This window comes from Lepeophtheirus salmonis, chromosome 10 (genome assembly GCF_016086655.4).
Source record: "Lepeophtheirus salmonis chromosome 10, UVic_Lsal_1.4, whole genome shotgun sequence".
Taxonomy (NCBI): Eukaryota; Metazoa; Arthropoda; class Copepoda; order Siphonostomatoida; family Caligidae; genus Lepeophtheirus; species Lepeophtheirus salmonis.
In genome coordinates, this window is record NC_052140.2 from 23,194,581 (window position 1) to 23,217,627 (window position 23,047).

The window sequence follows — 23,047 nt, forward strand, 5'->3', positions numbered from 1 at the left end:
ACTGATTCCTTGTTTTGTCCATATATTTCTTTGATTTTGAATAAATTTAGGAAATGTCCTTTTTTGTATATTTTTTGATTGAGACACGAGTCACTTTTTGATTTATACCTCAACGCTCTATCTCCTTGAGCTAAAAAAAAAGAATTTTTTGCCTATAGAATAAGTCCTCCTTATATGACACCCCAAGAATCTGCACCCTGTTTTAGCCTGACCAGGTTCAAAAGAAGCACCCATGCAAAGTTTCACCCTCCTAGGTCCAACGGTGTGGGTACTCATAAATGACAGAAAATGTATTATATAACACATCGGTCTATAAGTCCCGGGCCTAACTACCAGATGACTCCACTATCAAAATATTTTTTGGATGTACAAACATTCAAAAGGTTACTGTCAAAAATTATTGAAGTTTGATTTATTATTTATCGAGTTACAGTGGTTTAAGTGACGCTATTATTGTGATTCTTAAAAACGAGGGATTCAAAGCAATTTTGTGTGTTGATTTATCATTACTTTTTGATGAAAAAAAATACCGTTCAAGCTCAAACTTGGATTGAAAAATGTTATCCGGACTCTGCCCTCTCAAAGACAACCTTCAAACGATGGTTTGGCAATTTCAAATGTGGTCGTACGGACACCGATGATGCTGAACGCCCTGGTTGGCTAAAGATGGCGGTTATTCCGGAAAACATTGAAAAAACCCTGAAAATCATCATGGGTAACCGCAAAATAAAAGTTGTAAGAGATAGCTGACACTCTGAAGTCATCAAAAGGCATTGTTTACACCATCATACACGAACATTTGGGTATGAAAAAGCTATTTTCCAAATGGGTGCCGCGTTTACTCACACCAGAGCAAAAGCAACAACGAGCAGATGATTCAAAAAACTGTTTGGAGATGTTCACACGAAATAAGAAGGAGTTTTTGCGTCGGTACTTGACAATGGATGAAACATGGATTCACCATTTAACTCCAGAATCAAAGGGCACTCTCCTGACTGGTGTGCAATGGAAAAAGCTGTCCAAAGACACAACATCGGCTGGGAAGGTTATCTTCTCTGTATTTTTGGATTCGGATGGAATTTTATTCATTGACTACCTGGAACATGGAAAAACAATCAAAAGCGACTATTTTTTGGTTTGTTTGAACGTTTGAAGGGCGAAATTACCCAGAAAATACCTTATTTGAAGAAGAAAAAGGTGCTCCTTCTCTAAGAAAATGCACTGTGGCACAAGTCAATAAAAAAAAGCCGCAAAATTGGGTGAATGGTGTTTCCAATTGGTACCGCACCCACCGTATTCTCCAGATCTGTCCCCCAGCGACTAATGGCTCTTCGCAGAACTCTGTGGAAAGAGATTTGGCTTAGATGAGGAAGTGATTATCGAAACTAAAGCATATTTTGAAGGTCTCGATAAATCGTTCTACACCCGTGGTATCGAAAAGCTAGAGAAACAGTAGAATGATTGTATCGTTCTAAAAGAAGATTATATTCACGAATAAAAATGAATTTTGGCAAAAAAATGTTGTTTTCTATCTAGGCCCGTACTTATTGACCGATGTGTTATACGTGTATACAGATCTGTATGGTGGTGTGACTTTCTATAGCCTGAACTAATATAAGTATAGATTGCTAGAGGGCTCTGGTGTCTCCTCTATGTGTTAATGATAAATTGTATCATATTATACGGTGCCACTCAGTATCACCTGGTTTATAAACAAATATTAGTAAATAACGGTAACGTTATCATTATTTACCAGAAAAATCATACAAATAGGTTGATTAACTCTAAAGAAATAAGAGCTTTTATTTTTTATATCAAGGTAGGGGCGTCTGGAGGGTGTAGGCTCCACCCCCCCCCTCTCAAAAAAAAAAAAAAATCATAGATTTTTTTTTTTAAAATTTTTATGTGTTAATTTAATTTAATTTTTCTAATTTTTTTCCAAAAAATTAAATTTTCTCTAAATAACTATGGATTTTTGAAATTTTTCTCCAAAAAAATTTATTAATATAAATTAAATTTTTAAACTTTTTTTCAAAAATTGAATATTTTTTGAAAAGATGTAGATTTTTGATATTTTTTTCCAAAAAAATTAATTTTCCTGGGGATATTTATGGATTTTTGAAATTTTTTCCAAAATATTTTATGTTTGAAATTTTTTCAAAAAAATATTTTTTAAACTAATGTGGATTTTTGATTTTTTTTTTCCAAAGAATTTAATTTCTTTGAGAATAACTGTGAATTTAAAAAAATAATTCCATTAAATGTAATTTTTTAAATTTTTTCCCAAAAAAATTTAATAGTAAATTTTTCGAAATTTTTTGTAAAGAGCCTTGGACTTTTGAATTTTTTCCACAAAAATTTAATTTTCAATTTTTTTTTCATAAAAATTCCAAAACCCAGCCCCCTCCTAACTCAATATAATCCTGCGGACGCCCTGCAAGGGTTGCATGTTACGAGTCTTGTATAATTAAACAACAACGCCTATGGCCTATTTGAAATTAGAAAATAATGGCTTCTTTTTGGTCTAACTTTGTAAATATCTATCTACATAATATCTTTTTGTTTGTTTATAGGTGATAATCCTGCGGATGCCTCCAAATTAGTTGGAAAGAACCCTTTTATACCTCAAAAGATACAAGATCTGAAGCTCGGATCCAAAATAAGAGCTGTTATAAATGGTGATATTCGTGACGCAATTGTGATAGAACTCCTTCCACGCTTTCAATCCCTTAAAATCAAAGTCTTCTTGAAGGATAATAAGAAGTAAGTTATGTTTTGACTCTTCATACATTGCAGTTTTGTGCTGTCAACAAAAAAGCAAGCCTGATTTATCTTTATTACCTTTATATTCTTCGACAAACTATCGTCAATTATATATTATTAAATTATTCTGATTAATCATTTAAGTGAGTCGAAAATTTCACTTAAATTAGAACAAATTTGTTAAATTTTCTGAGGAGCCTTCATTTAATAGATTTTATTTGGAAGGCCAAATGAAGGCTCAAAATCAAATGAAGGTTTTACATGTTTGGAAATCTACAGTATGGGGGAACTAAATTGGAACCATTTATTCTTATTAACTTTAAGACCTTGATTTACATAAACTTCATAAGTTATGTCAATAATTATTTTTGCAATAAATTAGTACAAAATATATTTTTGTAAATGCCCTCTATATGCAGACAACATGGCCTCTACACGGTCCCTGAACACCTTTCACCACGAAATTTTGGGTCATACAATATGGACTAAAAAGTCCCGGGCTTCACACATAGAATTTCATCTTCATTTTTTGAGTTATTGTGCTAATTAAAACTTTGATTACCCGAAGTCTCTTCGGATCCTAGGCAGTACAAATTAATCTTTACCGTACCTAGGTACTGCGTATCTGGATTCTAGATCCGTTCTATGTTAACTAAGAAATACTATAGGCTTTTAAGATCCAAAAATCCCTCAGATCTGTTTTTAGGATCACTAAAAGTTCGAGCACACAAAGCCAGTTCAGGTCTCTGATCTTTTTGGGTAATACACGTTTACTTATAACGGATCCAAGACCCGCCCTATCTTTACTTAATAATTTTACAAGCTTTTTAAGATTCAAAAATCCCTGGTATTTTTTTTAAGATCCGTAAAATTTCGAGTATCCAAAGTATGTTTGTATCTTTTCAGCTAATACAAGTTTACTGATACAGTATCCAAGTTCCTGGGATCCCGATCCAAAACTTGTACTATCTTCTTTTAGTATTAATATAAGCATTTTCAGATCTATAATTGTTTGTGATCCAAAGCCAGTTTGGAGCTCGGATTTTTTAATATAATATTAGTTTACTTATACCATACCCGTCTCCAAGACCCGTCCTATCTCTACTGAAGACCGAACCTAATACAAATATCCGTCTTGGCCTGACTCCACACTAATTTATACGTTCATAATTGCAGTACCTTAATGGGACATTTAGGCTATTTATTGTAGAATCGTAAATTGCTTAATTGTCCGTATAATGTCAATCAATTATGTATTATTTATTAACCTATTCAAGCCTTTCTTAATTTTGGTTGAATTAACAAATATTAAAATCTACCAGGATAATGATATTATATTAAATCAACTACCGATACAAATGTAATTATATTTTAATATGTACTTTGTATACACATAAATGTATTGATTGCCATGTTCCAATACAGTCCCATCCTGATTGTTGTCGACCTTCCATAAAGTGTACAAGATGGATGTGTGTGATTGCAAGGTCAAAGGGTATTATTACTATAGTGATGGAGTTTTGAAGGAAGAAGCAATGGGAAATCAATTTCCTTAGAGAATTTACAATCTATTATATTGTTCCTGGTAGTGTTGAGACTCGATTCGAGACCGAATTGTTTTTTATAAATGTTCCTTTCATTGGTCAGATGAGGGTGCAGCACTGGAAATAAGTAAACATTAGAGTTTTACATTTACTTTTGAATACCATATACAGCGTGTAGCTGTTGCTTAACAACGAACTTTGAGCGCATGACTAGGTAGGGAGTTGTTTGTTGCTTTGGCAGACAGCCAGAAGTGTTTGGCGTCAGTTATAAAAAATGGCATGGATGAACAAAATATTTATTCCACAATCGTGGAAAAGGCAGAGTGTCTTTGTAGCAATCCGGGCCAGACGAGACAATGTTGAGATTTAAAACTTCTTAAACCTAGAGAGGTCCTTTGTTTGGAGATTCAGAAAGAAACTGGAAGAGTCTGGAGGTGATTTTAACTCTGCTTCATGTTCCAATGCAAAGAAAACCTTGATTTGATCTTCAAATTTCATTTTTAACTTTGTTAGGCCCAGTTTTTTGCCCTCCAGGCTCACCGGATCTCAATCCCATGGATTTATTTGTGAGTGTTCAGTTGAACAACAGACCAATATATCCTCCTCCTGCAACACAAAATCCGAACTGATGTCCAGGATCTGGAAGGAATTCCGGAATCTGGCAAAGGAGAATATCATAAAGACCTGCTCCCGTTTCCAAGGTCGAAATCGTGTGGGCCGTTCGATAGAGTTAACAACCTGTATATTCATGAAAATCGTGAGAATTTTTGTGCTGGGCCGTTTTTTTTTGGAATTGGTAATCTGAAAAAATGAATTTTCTTTTCCTTAGCAATTTTCTTTATTATTTAACTACTGAGTATGGAACTTCCTTTCCTACCAAATTCAATTATATTAAAATCCTAAGTGAATATTTATGCGTGGTCATAAAAGATGGGTAGTGATATTGAGGGTTTGTTGTGGGGTTATAATTATAAGTCTGGTTGGACTCCGAGTAGAATTGGGGATCGACATCGGAGTAGTTCTAGCAAAAAATCTTTTTTATATACTTTTCTCCTTCCTTCCTAGTCGCAGCTGATTATAGCTGATCTAATCAAACATCTTGAGGAGTTATGTCCAAATTGATTTATTTGCATTTTGGTGTCTTATTTGCATTTTCGACATTTATTAAAAAATAAAGATGTAATTTAGGTCTTTTTTTTTTAGCTGACCCGTTTTTTTTTTTTTTGGAATAAGTAATCTGAAGAATGAATTTTCTTTTCCTTAGCATTTGACATTATTTTTTAAATCCTCAGTAGTGAACATCCTTAAATAGATTCAATTATATTTCAAACCTAATTGAAGATTCGTGCTCATAAAAGACGGAGCGTAACCCTGAGGTTTTGTTTCTGAGTTATAATTGTAAATCCTGTTTGGACTCAGAGAAGTCCAAACTGGGGATTGACATCGCAGTAACTCCAGCAATTGTTCCTGTTACTTTCCTTCTTCCCCTTCTCCCTTGTCAGAGAGGATTTAGCTGATCGAATGAAACGTTATGTTTTTGCTAAACTTTTGGTTTCTGTTTTTTTTAACATGTCCAATATACATAAGATTAAATTATTAGTTATAATGGTCTCAGACTGGTCTGGGTCTTCAGACTGTCCAATTCTACCGCCATGTTATTGTTGTTTTGACTCGAAAAAGTGTTTCAAACTACATATCTGCATATTCTTCTTCTTCTCTATTTTCAAAATGATTAATGTATTCTACCAAGTGTGCCAAAGAATGACTTATCTGTAACGCAAAATAAATTGATATTTCCTTGTTTCACACCATCCACGTATCTAATTAATTAATAATTATGTGTTTTTGTTGATCTCTCGAACAAAAAGATTCATTACGTACTGATTTTAAATAAATCAATTACATATAATTTCTGTGTACCTATGTCTGAGAATTAAATTTATATCCACGTTCTCTAGATTTTACATTAGGGGTATCGTGACCACAACATTCTCATAAATCATGGCTCTAAGCATATGGAAAGTTGACTTTTATATAAATAAGACTTCGTATAAATTCAGGAACCTTCTACTTACACCTCCGCCTGTGGCCGGAAGCTTTTCGTATGAAGTACAACTGTTTTCATTATGTTATAATGTAAAGATTTTATACCAATGCAGGGTGCGTGGACAAAATCTGCCGCTTCTAAAAACAAGAACTACAAGCTTATTTTATAATATGTATTGATAAAATAAAAACGAATATCTGTATTAGGATATAGAGCAGCTATCTATTCAATGTAGCCGCCGTCTGCGGCCAAAACCCGCTCAATGCGGCTCCGAAACCGAGGACAGGCATTTTGGATCTGCGCTGCTTCTACCTCACTGAATTTCTCCTTGATGCAGGTGATGATAGACTGCTTGGTGTTATGGGAACAGCGGTTAGTCATGTTCTCCACGTAGGACTAGACAAAAGTAGTCCAACAGGTTCAAATCCGGAGATGAGGGAGGTCAAGAGGGGAAGGGTAAAAACATTGCTTTTCAGCCATTCTTGCGTTAGTTTAGCTTTGTGGGCCGGAGCCAAGTCCTGCTGCCACATCCACGGCCTGTCACTGACAACAGACTTGCCATGGCTCTCATGGAACGCTGGGGGTTCTCGTCGATGATCTCTCTGACCTTGTTGATGAAGATGACGTCCCGGACAATCCTGGTGCTCTTCTCCTCCTTCTTTTTCCTGTCAACAACGTCCATCGGGCCCGATAACTCCTCCAGCTGCTTCCTGAGACTTCTGACCGTTCTTACTGGCATTGACAGAATGCCAGAGATGTCAGCATTGCTCAATTTCATGTGATCACTAAGCATAATCTGAATAGCAGCGCACCTAAGATCTCTCTCATTGAACATAATGACTTTTCTTGGGCACTTAAAATGATGCTATTGCTACAAGTGGTAACAATAACTGAAGCCTATGACTCGGAAAAATTTTAACACCAAAAACAGAGGGATCAGACATCAGCTCATGGAGTAATATTGTGTTTAAAATGCGGCAGATTTTATCCACGCACCCTGTATTTATTTTAATGTAAAAATGAGAATAGTGTTGGATTTGGTAATGCTCCAACTCAAAAAACTGGACTTATCAAAAGTCGAGAATTTTCTTAAATTTACCATGCTTACTCCGAAGGATTCGTGTAGATATACACAATATACAGTACACCCTGTATATACTCTCAGTGATACATTCAAAACGCCTGTGAGATTAAATTTTTATATTTGAATAAACAAGACAATACATCCCTCCTTAAATTTACAAGTAATATATCATTTTATCAATTAGACTTTGTACATACATCACTGACTAAGGGATCTCGTTATTTTTGGGGTTATTCAATGGGTATGTTGTAATAATATATTTGTTAGTTGTTGTAACATATTAAAAAAAGGATATTTCATGGAGAAAATTATAATTTATTAAACAAACAAAAAGGTTAGTCACATATTTTCAAACCGAAAGTACAAACCTGAAAAAGGTTTTTAGATTGCATGTTTCGTTTTTTTATTCGCCCATGTATCTCAAACGATAAGCGTTTCACTCACATTGAACCTCTCCAACACTCTAACGAATATTACGTGGAGCCTGTTCAGATCAATATCTATTCAAGAGTCTTTACTTATTGTTGCCTGAATAATAAATAGAACTTACTTGATTATATATATTATCTATAAGTTTTTGATGACTTTACAACCCAATCTCCAGTCGTTATTGATGATTTGTAATATTATCTCAGAAACTTAGTGGTCATATAGACAAAGTGAACCGGTTTAGAGAAATCGTATAACAGATGTTTAGAAGTCTCTGGACTGCACTCACAGAATGTGCAGTCACTCTCTGTATCTTCAACTCTTGATTGATTCCTAATAAGGGATAAAGTAGCCATTCCGTAGTAGAACCACTTTTATATTGACTTCATAAAAGAAGTTACGAGATTTCATTTGTATGACTTCATTGATATTTCTTAGGTCAAAAATATGTTAATGATATAATCATATACATCAAGGAGCATTGTATAGACTCGATGATGCACTTCATCTTGACCTCTCAAAATTTAATAGCCTCTGACAGTGACCATATATAATCTTTGTACCAAGTTTGATCAGAATCGATCCATTACTTTTGCCGTAATCCAGTGGACTAAAAAAAAACAGAGGCAAACACATCAATCATAAAACGGAAACTTTCCCGCCATAACTGAAGGTTGACACAAAGGGTACTGTATAAATCTATTTATTTACTAAGTTTTATTTTTTCCTAAAGGTTCCTTTTCAGATCCCTAGATCCATGATCTATGAAAAGTTTGAATTCCTCATACAACTTTGTGTATAATGTACACATTTCTTCCTGTCCTTGGAAACTCTTTTTTTTGTTTTCTGTTTTTTTACTATTATTATTTTGTAATAAGGAAAAAAAACAAGCACATGTCTACACAACGGATTCGTTGCTTTAATATAAACGATTTACTAAGAAAACTGTTTCAACTATCAAATTATTATTGTATTATGTATTCAAAGGTTTCCATTAACTCTGTCCTATCCATCATTGTTAAATCAAAAGATGTTTTTCATATACCTAGTACCTATGAATATTTTAGACTTTGTATATATAGGGTGCGTCAACATAACTTCCTTTTTCCAAGAGGGAATAAAAAGTTTTATTTTAGCATAACAATGCTAATACTTTACTTTAATAGTTTGAAAATCGTATCAGAAAGATATTGTCTATCAACCCGAGTTTTTTTTTAAATTTTTGTATTTATGTTCATTTAATTTGTCAGATGGAGTTGCACTGATTACGTATAAGTAAATAATATACCTGGTAGTCCATTGAAATCTGAACACTTGTTCATTTAATAATTTATGAAGGTTAAGTGATTGAAATTAATTCATATATCACAATATATTAAAGCATAAACAATTAGCTACAAAAGAAAACAAACCTGAGCTCTCCAGCTTACGTACAAGTCGAGAAAAGGACACTTGAACATGATCGACAAATTTCCATTGGTACCGCGTTTGAGTGTCTCCAGGAACACCGTCTACGCCGTTAGCAAGTCTAAAACGTTGGAGAGGAAGAAGGATTCAGTCAAAATGGCCAAATCTCCTTAATTCCATTAGGACCCATGCAAGATATATCATGTTTCATGCCAGACGGTCCACAGATCTATCTAAAAAGTGGTGGAAAGAGCCTTGCTAGGGTGGAGAGGCCACTTTTGTCACCAGCAATGAAAGAAACCCATATCTTCCGTTGCAAGAGGACCCCCTCAACTACACCTTTTGGGTTCATGGTGACGGGGGAAGGCCTGTAGTGTCCAATATTCAAGCACCGAGGTCCTCCCTGCCAGCCAGAACTGTGACACCATGACTGAGGACTACATCCGCACCATGTGCTATGCCTTTTGCCTGAAACCCATACTTTTCGACAAGGGCGACTACATTAATTATTAAGAGAGCTCAAACACATATCTATTTATAGGATTGACATTCTATTGTTAATTAATTCAGTTTGGAATTCAGATTGTTCAGATTTTAATGGACCACTTGGTATTGAATGGGACATGGCTAACAGGGACACTAAGATTTTGTAAAATATTTCTGACTTTTTTTTTTTCTGAATTTTAATTGCAGGATGAAGGTAATAGGTATTATGGAGATGATTTTTCTCTGCAATCATATTTTTTAACTTTTGAAACGGAAAATTACTATGCCTACAATATACATTAACAGAAATTCAACAATCATTGTCTAATCCTACAGTGGAACTTATTCGAGCAATTGAGATTGATTGAGTCCGGGTTCCTTCCCCTACTCCGATTTCGAGATAGAAAGTACGGGCAAACTTAGACAATGTACCCAATATGACTCCATAACTATCTACCCTGCCCCCATAAAATTACAATCGGGATTGGGAAGGAAACCCAGCAGTTTATCTCCAATAACCGCCTTACTATTACTGAAAAAAGGATGTTTGGCCCTCCAACTCCCCTGATGTTAATCCCTTGTACTTTAAACGGGACGTGGCCAAGAGGTACTCTAATAATGAAACATTTATTACTACACTTCAAATAATATATACAATCAGTACGTGCACATGTAAAAATAACTTTAACTTTTGGTACCCTCAGTACTTGGTACCTACTGCAGTACGTCCTGAACGAGCTCTAGGGAAGGTACATTGTTCAGCCAGCAACCGATATCAGAATTTATTAAAAAAAAAACCTGGCGGGCTGGAGACAGAATGTCCTATAAATGGTTGAATATTGTCTTAAAGCTGTGTCCTCTCAATTATAAATGTAGGGCATTAATCAACAAGATGAAGTGGTTCTTCATCTCTTAAACCACTCCCACGTCATAGTGGGCTAACTTCATGGTGCATGAGATGATATTGTCAGGGTAAGAGACAATGCAAGAGGGACTCTAATAGGTATAGAAGGATATGTGTACAGAAAAAAAAGGAATTGGAACAAGAAAAAAACAGTTCAACGTGCGCTCGTTCTTCTTTTTGTTCATTAATTAATAGGTCATGGGCGTGTAAACATCTCCCTCTAAAAGAAGAATTCTCGCCTACCTTTGGTGCAAATTGATTTAAAAATGTATAATAAAATAAATATACTATATATGAATGAAAAATAATTCAGATAATTATGATATTTTCCCTGCACTAATAAAACTCTATAAAGCCGTGGTTCATTTTATCCCTCCAGAATCATATAACAGACAACTGATATTAATCAGCAGGGATGTAAATCCTAAGAATTTTTTAGCTGACCTGTTTTTTAGGAATTTGTAATCTGAAGAAAGAATTCTCTTTTCCTTAGTTGTTGTCATTATTCTTTAATTCCTAAATTTCATGAAAGGCCATCTAAGAAAATTGAGGGGAATAATAATCCCGCTGTGGTCCATTTAGAGGAGCTATGACTCCAAAAATGAAACTTGGAATGAAAAAAATTAGATAAGATGTTCTTAAAGACCCTTTGGAATTTTTAAAGTTGATATTTTGAATAAATAGGATTTTGGATAACTACTGTGTTACAATTTATTTTTAAAGTGTGTTAAAATGAAATTTATATGCAGTAGACCCATTTGCAAATTTTCGTATGATTGTCTGGTTCTTGATTTAAAAAAGTTGTCAGGGAGACATTCTAAGAGAAGAAACCTTAATCTGATAGGATCCTCAGATCAATAAATAACTTAAAGATAATTTCGAGATATAACAAATTGGCTTTAGTCGAGATATAGTCATAATTACCCTATAAGTTGAATAGTTATGTGCAATGATGTAAATCCGCTGTGTTTTTTAGCTGACCCGTTAATTTGTAGCATAAAGAATGAATTTTCTTTTCCTTAGTAGATGCCGTTATTATTTAATTCCCGAGTAATGAACATCTTTTTTAAGTAGATTTAATTATATTCGAAACCTGATTGAACATTCGTGTGAGCTCATAAAAGAAGGGTGTACCCCTGAGGATTTTTGCGGAGTTGTAATTGTAAGCCCGTGTTGTACTCAGAGTAGAATGGGGGATCGACATTGAATTAATTCTAGAAAATGTTCTCGTTTATATCCTTTTTTTTTCTTCCTACCTAGTAACAGCTGATTATGAAACGTCATGAGCATTATTCTTTCACTTTTCCAAAACATTATTCAAATTGTCAGGGTTACCATGTTGATTTTCGCTTTATATTTTTTAACTTGCCCAATGTACACAGGATTTTCATCAGTATTAAATCAGGTCTTAGTTGTCTCGCTCCTGCCATCTCCTCGCACTCTTGCACAAATCTGATCTCTACTAATAGGTCAATGTAAATTCTGCGAAGGGTCGAAGAAGTTGCATACGACGACATAAGGGAAATTAAAAAAAATGATATACTGATGTCATCTGTACTGGTATCATAAAAAGCGCCCTCTTGTGTGCTAAAAAATATTCTACTAAGCCCAAGTATCTACTTAAGCTAACAGGTGCATGTATCTACTTTGTTTGAATGATTTAGACTGGACTAGATAGAAGACAAAAATAGTAATCCTTTAAAAAAGTCATAAGGAAAATATATGAATAAATTATGTATACTATTACAAAAGAAAATAAAAGGGTTGTTCCTTCTTGAATAATTTCTTCCATCACGTTTTAATAATATTTATTTCTTTTTTCTGTCAGACAAACATATTTATGTATTATTATGGTTAGTGATATTTTTCATTTAGGAGTAGAGAGGAGACATTTGATATTTTTAAAAGCTAGTAGAAGTGTTTACGTTCATCCTATCCTAGTAAGAATAATTGTATGTTCATCCCGGGTGCGTAGGTGAAATCTGAACACTTTTAAAGGAAAGGAATATGAAAAATACTCGAGAAAAATTGGTAGTTCTTCTCATAAACTGTTTGTATTGAAAACCCCCTTCAAAAAATTAACACAATTAATCGAAAATCTCCCTCACAAAGTGACTAAAGAATCTAGATTCCTGCTCTATTTCGCCTGGAATATACATCAAAAGAGATCCAAATCGAAACATAGGCAAGCAGAATGACTAATTACAACGTCAAGAAGGCCATTAACAGCAGTATTACACAGTCCTTTTTAAAGACCAACATTCCACTCTGGCCGAAAAAATATGGGCATCATACTCGGCAGATACCAACCCGCTTGCCTTTTTTTCTGGCTGCATGTAGGGAACAGGGCCTGTCGGACAAGAGGCACGGAATCTCAAAGCTTTCAAGTCTTCTGTGGATGAGCATTGGACCTCAATGAGGCGCAAGTACATTACAACCACAATTTTTTTACGCAAAGATTGCATAATAAGTTATATAGCTACCAACATTCATTCTGGCCGAAAACAATGTGGCCACCATACTCACCAGATACCAACCGCCTCGGCTTTTCCTTCTGTCCACTTCTCGAGGCCAAGGCCTGCTGGACAGGGTCATCGAAGTTATCAAGTTAATTCTGTTAATGAACATTGGAACTCCATGATTCCTAATAATACAGGGTCGTTGAGGTAAATCTGGATTACCTTTAACTGCATCTTGACCAATTAGGGAAGCAAGTGGAGGTTGGAAATTTTATTTACTAGCTCTAATAATACAAAAGTAATTCAATGTGTCCGCCCTCTTTGCCAATCATTCACTCGATACGAGGCCTATAGGATGTGCAGTTCTTGACCACGTCCGTGCGGAAGACTTTGTCCCAGTATTATCCTTGATGGAGGCCTACAAGGATTCGATGCTGTTATCTGAATTTGCCGGAACCTACATTTTTAACTCCCCCTAAAAGTGGTAATCCATGGTATTCATATCGTGGGAGTTAGAGGGACAGGTATGGGGGTCCCAAAATGGACTCTTCAGGGAATCTGAGAGTACGTTTTTTATTACACCGGGACTTGTGGGCTTTTCTCTTATACCCCCCTCCTCTTTCCAGCGATTGTAGACGTCGTAGACTGTACTCTTTGGATACCAGAGTATCTTCTTGAAGTAGGCTGGAGTGTGTCCTGTGCCATTCAATTCGATGATAGTGCTCCTCTGGGTCTCTTACATAGTGAATATTGTTTTGAATTAAAAGCTGCGCAATTAAAATAAAGCTAAGGCTCAAAGTCTCACTTTAGAAGGAAAATAACCGAGTTAAATGCTTTTCTTATTGTTCAGGATGTAGTTTAAGTTGGTCCGGATTTACCTGAACAAACCTGTTTTATAGCCACCTGTCAGAGATTTCAACGGCGCATCAAGGCCATTATCAAAGTCAATGGAGGCTACATTAAAGATTAGAAAGTGACATAGCTGTGCCAACGTATATACAGAGTTTAATTAATATGGCTCCTTTACTTAACAAAATTTAACTTGTTAAAATTCTACATTTAAAATGTCTATTTTTCGATTACATACCCAGTATGAATGTTTATTTTTTGACATTCATGACTGAAATAAATACATACATATAACCTCATAGTGGTTATATCATTATGGGTATGAGGTAGTTTCTCCATCAGAGTAATAAGTCACGTTGTTACTTGTATAACATTTCCCTAAAATAAAACAGGTAAAAAGCACCAAAAAAAAAAATCAGAGAGGTTTTGTGAGAACAATTATTTAAAAAATAATCTAAAAATAGTACTCGCTACAACTTTTATGCAATATGTGAGCTCTCAGTTCTAATAATTCCCTTAATACGAGGCCTAAATCCCTTGCAGGCCTTGACTATGTAGTTAGATTCGAGCTTGATCTAATCCTTCTTGTCGGAAGGCTTTAGAGACTGGAAACTCCTTTGATGTGAAGCACACACTTTGCCTTTATACGCGCCAAGATAGAGTTGTACAAGGAGTTCATGTTTCCGATTAATTAAAATTTAAATTAAGTGTACCATTAGATGAGATCAACCCTTTATTATGTCTTATTTTGCATCCGCTATGAAAAAACGTTCTAAGGATGGTTTCTTACATAATATAAATTATAAACCCCTGCTTCAGGGGTTTTTCCATTGACTGTATATTATTACTATATATTGTTATTGAAAAAGAACAGAAATATACATAGAAACACGGAAAAACTCTTTGTCTGCCAAGAAAAAGGCTTAGTTACTCAAGGATGTGTCAAAATGATGATGTCTTGAGATATTGTATACACTCTACAATACAGGATTGATCTTTTCTAGTGCTACACTTAATTTAAATTTTAATATGTCGGAAATTTATTCTTCAATTGTCTTCAAACTCCATGAAACATTTTGTGACTCCAGATTCCTTATGTAAAGTTTCGCCTCAATTAAAAACAAAACAAACGAGAACGAATATAATGGAGCATTGAAGGAGTGAAACTTTGAAGCTTGTATGTCCCACATAGCCATATCCAAGGAGCTTGGGGCAGCTGTACCACTGGTTATTGTACCAGGAAATTATTCACCTCCTTAACATCTTCAACATCTTGATTGGCAAGGGCATTGGAAGGATTAAGAAAAATAATAAAAAAAGGCCATTAAAAATAACTAATTTCTACTTATTACACTTTATATAATAAATAAATGTTCTATTTTAAACAAAATATATCACTCAATTATAGACCATTATCCCTTTTGTATACCTTTCAAACATAAAAAATAAAAAACAATTTTTACAAACAATTGTTAGAAATATATAAATATCGATTATCATTTCTTTTAATAATAAAAAATGTTTTTCTTTCAAATTTTATCCCTTTCAACAAATTTCAACTCGAATTAGTTCAAAAAAGTTTTTTATCTCTTCTATAAAACAATTTATTAAACATTCTGTCAAAATTGTTTATAAAATCCAACAGCAAAGTACCCTCCTCCAAACTAATACAACCTGAGGACGCCAGTGATAATGTTACCAGTATCTTGCAAAGTGGTAACAAAGTGTATGATCAAAGCCATTATTACAAAGAGTGGCCATGTTACATAAATTTTGCATATTTTATTTTGCGTTCATAAATCTTCAAAATTTACAAACTGGGGACCCAAAACTTGCAGTAGCAATTAATTACGAATTTATCCCTGTTATTTGTAATTATAAGGTTTGATTAGGCAACAAAATGGCAGCTGAAAGAGAATTAAACAAGTGTTGTTTCTATACCATGTCTCTTCTATGTGTACAATTCCTCTGCAATGTGTTTGTGCCGAGAAACCAGCAAATACCCTTGACATATCCATCCGGAATGCCTAATACATCAATAAGCCAAGAAGAACCAAAGTGTATGCAGCAACATTATAGTGGAGTTTTGGCATGCCTCCATATGCCCCTCCCTCAGCCCTGACATTTGCAGTTAGGGTGTCTTGTAGAAAAACGTCTGCAGCAACTCTCATCCAAATTGGGATTTGCCCAGAGTTTCCATGATGACAGTGTTTCACTTCATGCACAGGGCAGTAATCGTCAATAGCTGCAAATCTGGTCGCCGGCGTGTGTAGGCTGCATTGTGAAGGAGGACATATTGAAAACAAAAATTGTTGGCTACAATATATATTTCTGGCCTGATAATGAAAATGCAAATATTTACCATCAAAAATGTTTTTATTATTATTCAAAGTATTCTCCAGCATGATTTATACCCTTTTGCATGCGCCAAGACCAATTGTCGAAGCTCCTTTTCCACTGCGATTGAGATACCTCCAAAACATTGTTTTTAAACGCTTCCACAGCATCTTCTGGCGACGAAAATCGTTGACCACGCATTTTTTTTCTTGATGTGCGTGAATAAAAAGAAGTGATTGGGCGCCAAGTTAGGGCTGTACGGCGGAAAACACATCAATTTGACGTTTGGGCCGGTCAAAAAGGCGCTGGTTTGAGCCCATGTGTCAGAGCTTACGTTGTCATGGTGAACAATGATTCGTCTTCTCTTGCTTGTTTTTCAAATTTCTCCGATGTACCACTCAAAACTCATCTCACGATGCTCAAGTGGGGTTGACGAAGAAACAGTCGACTATTTGCTTCGGTGTGCTTCTTCCACGAATAACTTTCGTTGAATTTGGCTCGTCTTCGAATACCCACACGGTCAATAATTTTTTGTTTCAAGCTCATACGCATAAATCCATGATTCGTCACCTGTGACGATATTATAAACGGCTTTTGACGCACCGCGAGCGTATTTTTTCAACATTTTTTTGCACCAATCGACACGAGCCATCTTTTGAGTAATTGTCAGATTGTGTGGGATCTAACGAGAAAAAACCTTTTTTACAGGCAGGTGTATGTACATGTAATATCGAATGTATGCTCCAGGAAGAAATGCCCAAGGATGATCCTATCTCACGGTATGTCACATGACGATATTGCATTATCACTTCACGGACGGCATCAACGGCCGCTTTTGGACAATCTTCACGGAATTTGTCTTTGAGTGAATGTTGGCCACGATTCGACTCATTAAACCAGTTTTTAACAGTTCTCTAGGGTGGTGCTTCATCGACATACAAAGATTTAAGTTCAATAATGCACTTTTGTCGTGATAGTCCACGTCAAAAGTTGTGAAAAATGACCGTACGAAAATGTTGACGACTTAATTCCATTTTTTTGCCAAATCCTTTTTTTTCAAAGAACTGTAAATAACACAAATGATGGTCCTACGTCAAAACATTCTGAGTACAGTTATGCTACAAAAGTGTCAAACTTACCAATGGAAATGTCAAATTCCACTTGGTAACAATTAGTGTAGCCTAGCCAGAAATAAATATAGTATTTAACATATCACGAATTGTTTTTGAGTTATATTTCCTTGATTACATAAAAATAACGTTTTTCGTAATTACGTTTTATATTTGCGTCTGTTTCTTTTTTTGTTAGTCTCTAGGATAATGCCATAGGTACAGATTGGCTTTGTTCAAAATTGCTACCATGATTATATATATTGTCACAGTAAGATCCCATTAAATTTATATAGGTCAAAGTAACACAAAACGTAAAAAATCCATAATCGACCATAACTTAGTATCAAATTGAGGTGCATAAATCAATTTGATTTTTGATTGGAGATTTTGTGCTCTACCAAGTGCCCGTTCTAGTTTATTCATGATACTGCAATAACATGGCCTTCATTGCCAAGACCTGCCTATCTGTTCACCTGTGTATCGAGGTTGGGATTGCTAGTGAAGGGATATATTGAATCCTAAATATAGTATTGCAAGTTTTGAGTCCCCACTCTGAATGTGTTAACTTTGTCCATTGGGTCATTCATTTTAAATTGACTACACGTTTAAAATGTTGGAGTAACAAAAAAAAAAATGGCAACATCTATGCTATCACCTCTGTGACTGTGTGAATACCGAGAATACTATAAAGACCCTTGAGATCTCCATCCTAACTACCTATATCATAAATAAGTCAATTTCTGACCCATACAGCCAAGAAGAACCAAAACTTCTGCAGCAACAATAAGGCTCACTTCGACCGGGCAACCGTTATTATTTACCCATTTTAACAGACAAAGTATTAAAGTTCATGGAGGATACTACATGAATTAGGAAAGAAATTCATTAACTATTAATTCATACCAAAAGATCATGTTTTAGTCAATGGATCCGCCTTCAGAATTGATGCAGACCTCCAGGCAGTTTGGAAGCTGCTGCAGATCCTCTGGATGTACTCAGCACTCATATATCCCAGGCCTTTTAACTAAGATATTGATGACACGTGTGCTATTGTGGCATCTCCTGAAGGTCTTGGAATCTACGTGTGCACAGATGGAATAGTCTAAGGTGCTTAGGTATAGGCTCTGTGGCGGCCAGAAGTCCTTTGGCCAGAAGTGTGATTAGACTGGAGCCACTCTTGGTTGTTTTTGCGGTGTGGGCAGGTGCTCCATCTTGTTGGAACATTCAGGTAGAATTACTAAAGATTTATTTGATCTGGCCATGTCAGCTATTGAAGAATTCGGGTTTTTCTTGAAGGCCGACTTTTGGCGGTTGCCAGACACAGAGGGTTTCTTGCCTGCTCATGGAGAGTTTGTGAAGTTATCCCTGTCCTTCCACCACATGGAAACATTGTAAATCGTATTTTCGAGGCCGCTGTCTGCTCTCGGACGGTCTTTCTAGGACAATCCCGTGCGGAGGAGCGCTGTAATCTCAATTGTACTGTGTCCTCATGGTGGGGATTAGAATAATATTTTTCTTAGCAAATCGACATCTAATTATGTGTTCTACAATATTGCTTATCGGAACAATGTAAAAAAAAGACTCTTAACCCCTCAAAATTTGTAGAATACAGATGAATAAATAATAAGGTTGGCCCGTTATACTTATTTCACTTTGAGACCGTTTGAAAAACCCACACTGTATATTTTCTTTGTATTCCAATTAAAAGATATCATATCTCACTTACAACAAAAGGACAACTTTCTATTTTGTACAAATGGGCAAAAAGGTAATTGTATTTACATTGTACATATTTGAGATGGTGGACGCTACTATTTCATAGATCAATGAATGGATGAGGTCCAATCTTCTTTAGTTTCTTGTTATCGTTGAGAGAAAACAAAGCATTTTTTTAGATCTAGTCTTCGAGAGAAAGAGAGACACAGTAAAGATAAATGGAGAAGATAGCTTCACACTCTTGAAATAACAGTAATATCATGTTCACCTGATTTTCTACTTTGACATTTTGATTGTATGAGGGGGAGATTTGAGAATTATTATAAATATATACGGATAATATAACTACTTTGATTAAAGTGCCTTTTCAGGTGATGTGAGCATGTTTAATGTCGGCTATCTTGGGACCTAAACAATTATACCGAGTGGTACATTAAAATCTAAAAACTTAGAATTTTAAACTTCAACAAGATATAATTTATTAATTAACATCATAATTTCAATCAAATTAATACTATAAATAGATGTGTATCTGAACTCTATTAATCATAAATGTAGCCTTCCTCTGCATGAGTCATGGCTTCCAGGTGGCGTCCGCGAAAGGCCTGACACCTGCCGCGGATGTAGTCTTTTGTCATGGTGTCCCAGTGATGGCTAACAGTGGCTTTGAGGGCCTTGGTGTTTGAATGACGTATAGTGCAGGCCAGCCCCTCGACATGCACCCAAAAGATGTAGTCGAAGGGTGGGAATCACGGCTGTAGGAGGTCCAAAAGTGTCAAAAAAGAGTTCAAAAGTCTAATTTAAAAGAGTTTTGAAACCGAGGATATGGGTTTTTTTTATTGCCGTTGACAAAAGTAGCCTCTCCACCCCCACTAGGCTCTTTCCACCCACTTTTTGATAGCTCTCTGGACAGTCTGGCGTGAAACCCAGAGATCTCTTACATGGACCCTCATGGACTTGAAGGGATCGGCCTGGGCTATTTGTTTAACTCATACGGATCCAGTTTGGCTTGTTTGACCGATCCCTTCTTCCTCTCCAACGTTTTGTACTTACTGAAGGCGTTGACGGTGGTCCTGGACATGCACAACTCCTTAGAGTACGCAATGGAAATTCGTCCATCACGTTCAAATGTCATTTTCTCGACTTGTACATGAGCTAGAGAACTCAGGTTTGCTTTGTTCTGTAACTAATTATTGTACTCTAATATATCGAAATACGGATTAATTAATTATTGAATTAGTAGGTGTTCAGATTTCAATGGACCATTTGGTTCTTTATAGGAACACTTTTTTTATTGCCATTAAGGAAAATGAGGAATGTCAAAATAATTTCCTTTTTCCCAAGGCAATAAAATAATGTTTGTACACATTGATGACGTTTCCCATTGTCCATTGACTGAATAAACCAAACTTCGGTATTTTAATAACTTTTCATTGAGAGGTTTAAGAATAATTAAGGATTATTTTTTTATACAATAATATGAAAATTTTTATTTGCAATATATCTTTACTTTATAATTTACTCTTTTTTTTATGATGAAGGGAATTGAGGAATGTCAAACTGGGACTGATAAATGCAAATGAATTTAACTGTTGCAACATATCAAAAATATATTAAACTTTTTTATATAACATATCGGCTGAAGAGTCCCGGGCTTCAAACATAGATGACACTATATTTTTTTGATACAGCTGTCAAAATTTAATTACAGTTCTGCACTGACTTTACGTTTGTTCTCCTGCTATTTCATGGCGAAACAGAACAGAATAAACTATAAAAAAAAAGTGGTTCTGTAAGGACACTACTTTTTGGTGAATTCAGATATTAGGAAGATAAACGCACCAGATTTAAAAAGAAGCAATTACAAATATTTTCCGTTGCTTCTGCCTATCCCTATCAGGGACGTCTGTAGGGGGTGGGCTGTAAGGGTTGTTGATCCCCCTAATTAAGGAATTTTTGCTTTTTACTAGATAACTTTATCGTCGTTCTTGCAAATCATGCTGCAGAGAAAAAAATTGAATATTAGAAAAAAAAACTCCAGATTTTTTTTTTGTAAAAAGCTAAGGATTTAAAAAAAAAAAAAAATTCTAATATTTGTTTATTTTGTAATTTTTTCAAAAAAAAAATTAAAACTTGAAATTTAATTTTTGAAATTTTTTTCCAAAAAATTTTTTATTTGTCATTTATTCCAAGAAAATATATTTTAATATTTGAAATTCGTTTACAAAAATTTAGTTCTTCTATTTTTTTTCCAAAAAGTTTAATATTTGAAATTTAATTTTTGAAAATATTTGCTAAAATTTTTCATTGTTTGTGAATAGGTATGGATTTTCGCAATATTTTTCCAAAAAAGTTAATGTTATTGAATAGGTATAGATTTTTGAATTTTTTTTTCTTTTAAATATAAAACTTTGATTTTTTTTCCAAAAATTTGAAATTTAATTTTTGTGAAAAACTATTGATTTTAGAAAAAAAAATTAAAAAAATTAAAATTTTTGAAGTTTTTTTAAAATCAAAAAACTACCCCCCACCCCCAAAATGTAATCCTGCGTACGCCCCTGCCTATAAAATATAACCATGCAACACCCAATACCACTTCGACACCCTGATTGCTACGCATGTTAAAAAAGGACGTTATGATGCTGCACCTTGTATTAGACAAATCGTTTTATGAGGTGTGTATAATTGCCTCTTTATGCCTTGCTCTAATCACAATGATCATTACTATTTTAATTTTTTTATACCTACTTGTAAATGACTTCATCAATTTCCATTAATTATTATCATAGAAAATTAATCGTTTACAGAATGATTGGGAATTTAAAATGTTTTTAATCAAATAAAACAAATTAAATTCATTATTTTTTATAATGTTTAATTAGTATGTACGATATCTACATGTACATAATTAATTGAAGACATCAATTATATCATTAAAGTGTATGAAAAATTCAATACCATATCATTAATTACCTTACCTATTTTATCCACTCTCCCCTCGACTGTCAAAAATGGAAGGCAAAATTGGGGTAAAAAACTACAAATGGCGTGCCCGTTCATTTGAGCTACGTTAATTTTAGCAATATTTATTAGAGCAATTATTTATTTGGGCGAGCTTGTTTTTAGCGTCGTTCATTTCAGCGATATTTTAATGTATATGTAGATCAATAGAATGACATCATTATTAAATACAGGGGCGTCCGCAGAGGGTGGATTGAAGGGGCTGTAGCACCCCCTCCCCAAATTAAAGAATTTTTTACTAGAAAATTTAATATTTCGATTGATACGTGGGGTACGTTAAAAAAGGATTCTCCAATCATTTTCTTTGTCAAATACTGTAATTGTAAACCTTTGATTCATGAGTCCTTTTTGACTTTGTTCAAAAATATAGTTATTTAGCTCTTTTAAGGAAAATACTTGAAGGGGTTTAGGACAGATCTTTTGAAGTCTCCTTTATCACTATGTTAGCTTCATTGAAATAATATTCAGTGTTTTTAAAAGACAAAATGAACTATAGATAGTCCCTATAATCTATAGCGACTCTGGGTTTAATATATAAAAAATGTCGCTGAAATTAACGACGCTGAAAAGAATCTTGCCTAAATAAATACTTGCTCAAATGATTGTTGCTAAGATGACAGGCGGTAGCTAGCAGTGGGAGGTCGCTAGCCACTTTTTAAAATTAAATATACAGGCTGCGACCACTATTTAACAGCCAACACGATTTTCTCCTCAACTCATCATCCGGTTTAATAAAAACCAATGCCAAGTAAAACCCGAATAATTATAAACAATATTATTATTCAATAAAATTGTTTTTGTAGTCCATAACTTCCTCGACTCTACCTCTAAAACGTGAGCAGGTCTTGAAGACAGTTTCCTTTGGAAGAATCCAGAATTATTCACGGAT

At 34.7% G+C, this 23,047-nt stretch overlaps 1 protein-coding gene across 2 annotated transcripts in view; it reads left to right on the forward strand.

Moving 5' to 3' along the window:
• LOC121125220 (uncharacterized) overlaps window positions 1–23,047 on the forward strand; it is a 59,715-nt gene that overhangs the window by 21,945 nt on the left and 14,723 nt on the right. For both annotated transcript variants that reach the window (XM_040720361.2, XM_071891308.1), the window contains exon 4: window positions 2,574–2,763. In XM_040720361.2, the coding sequence (XP_040576295.1) occupies window positions 2,574–2,763 (190 nt within the window). The remainder of the gene's footprint in view (window positions 1–2,573; window positions 2,764–23,047) is intronic.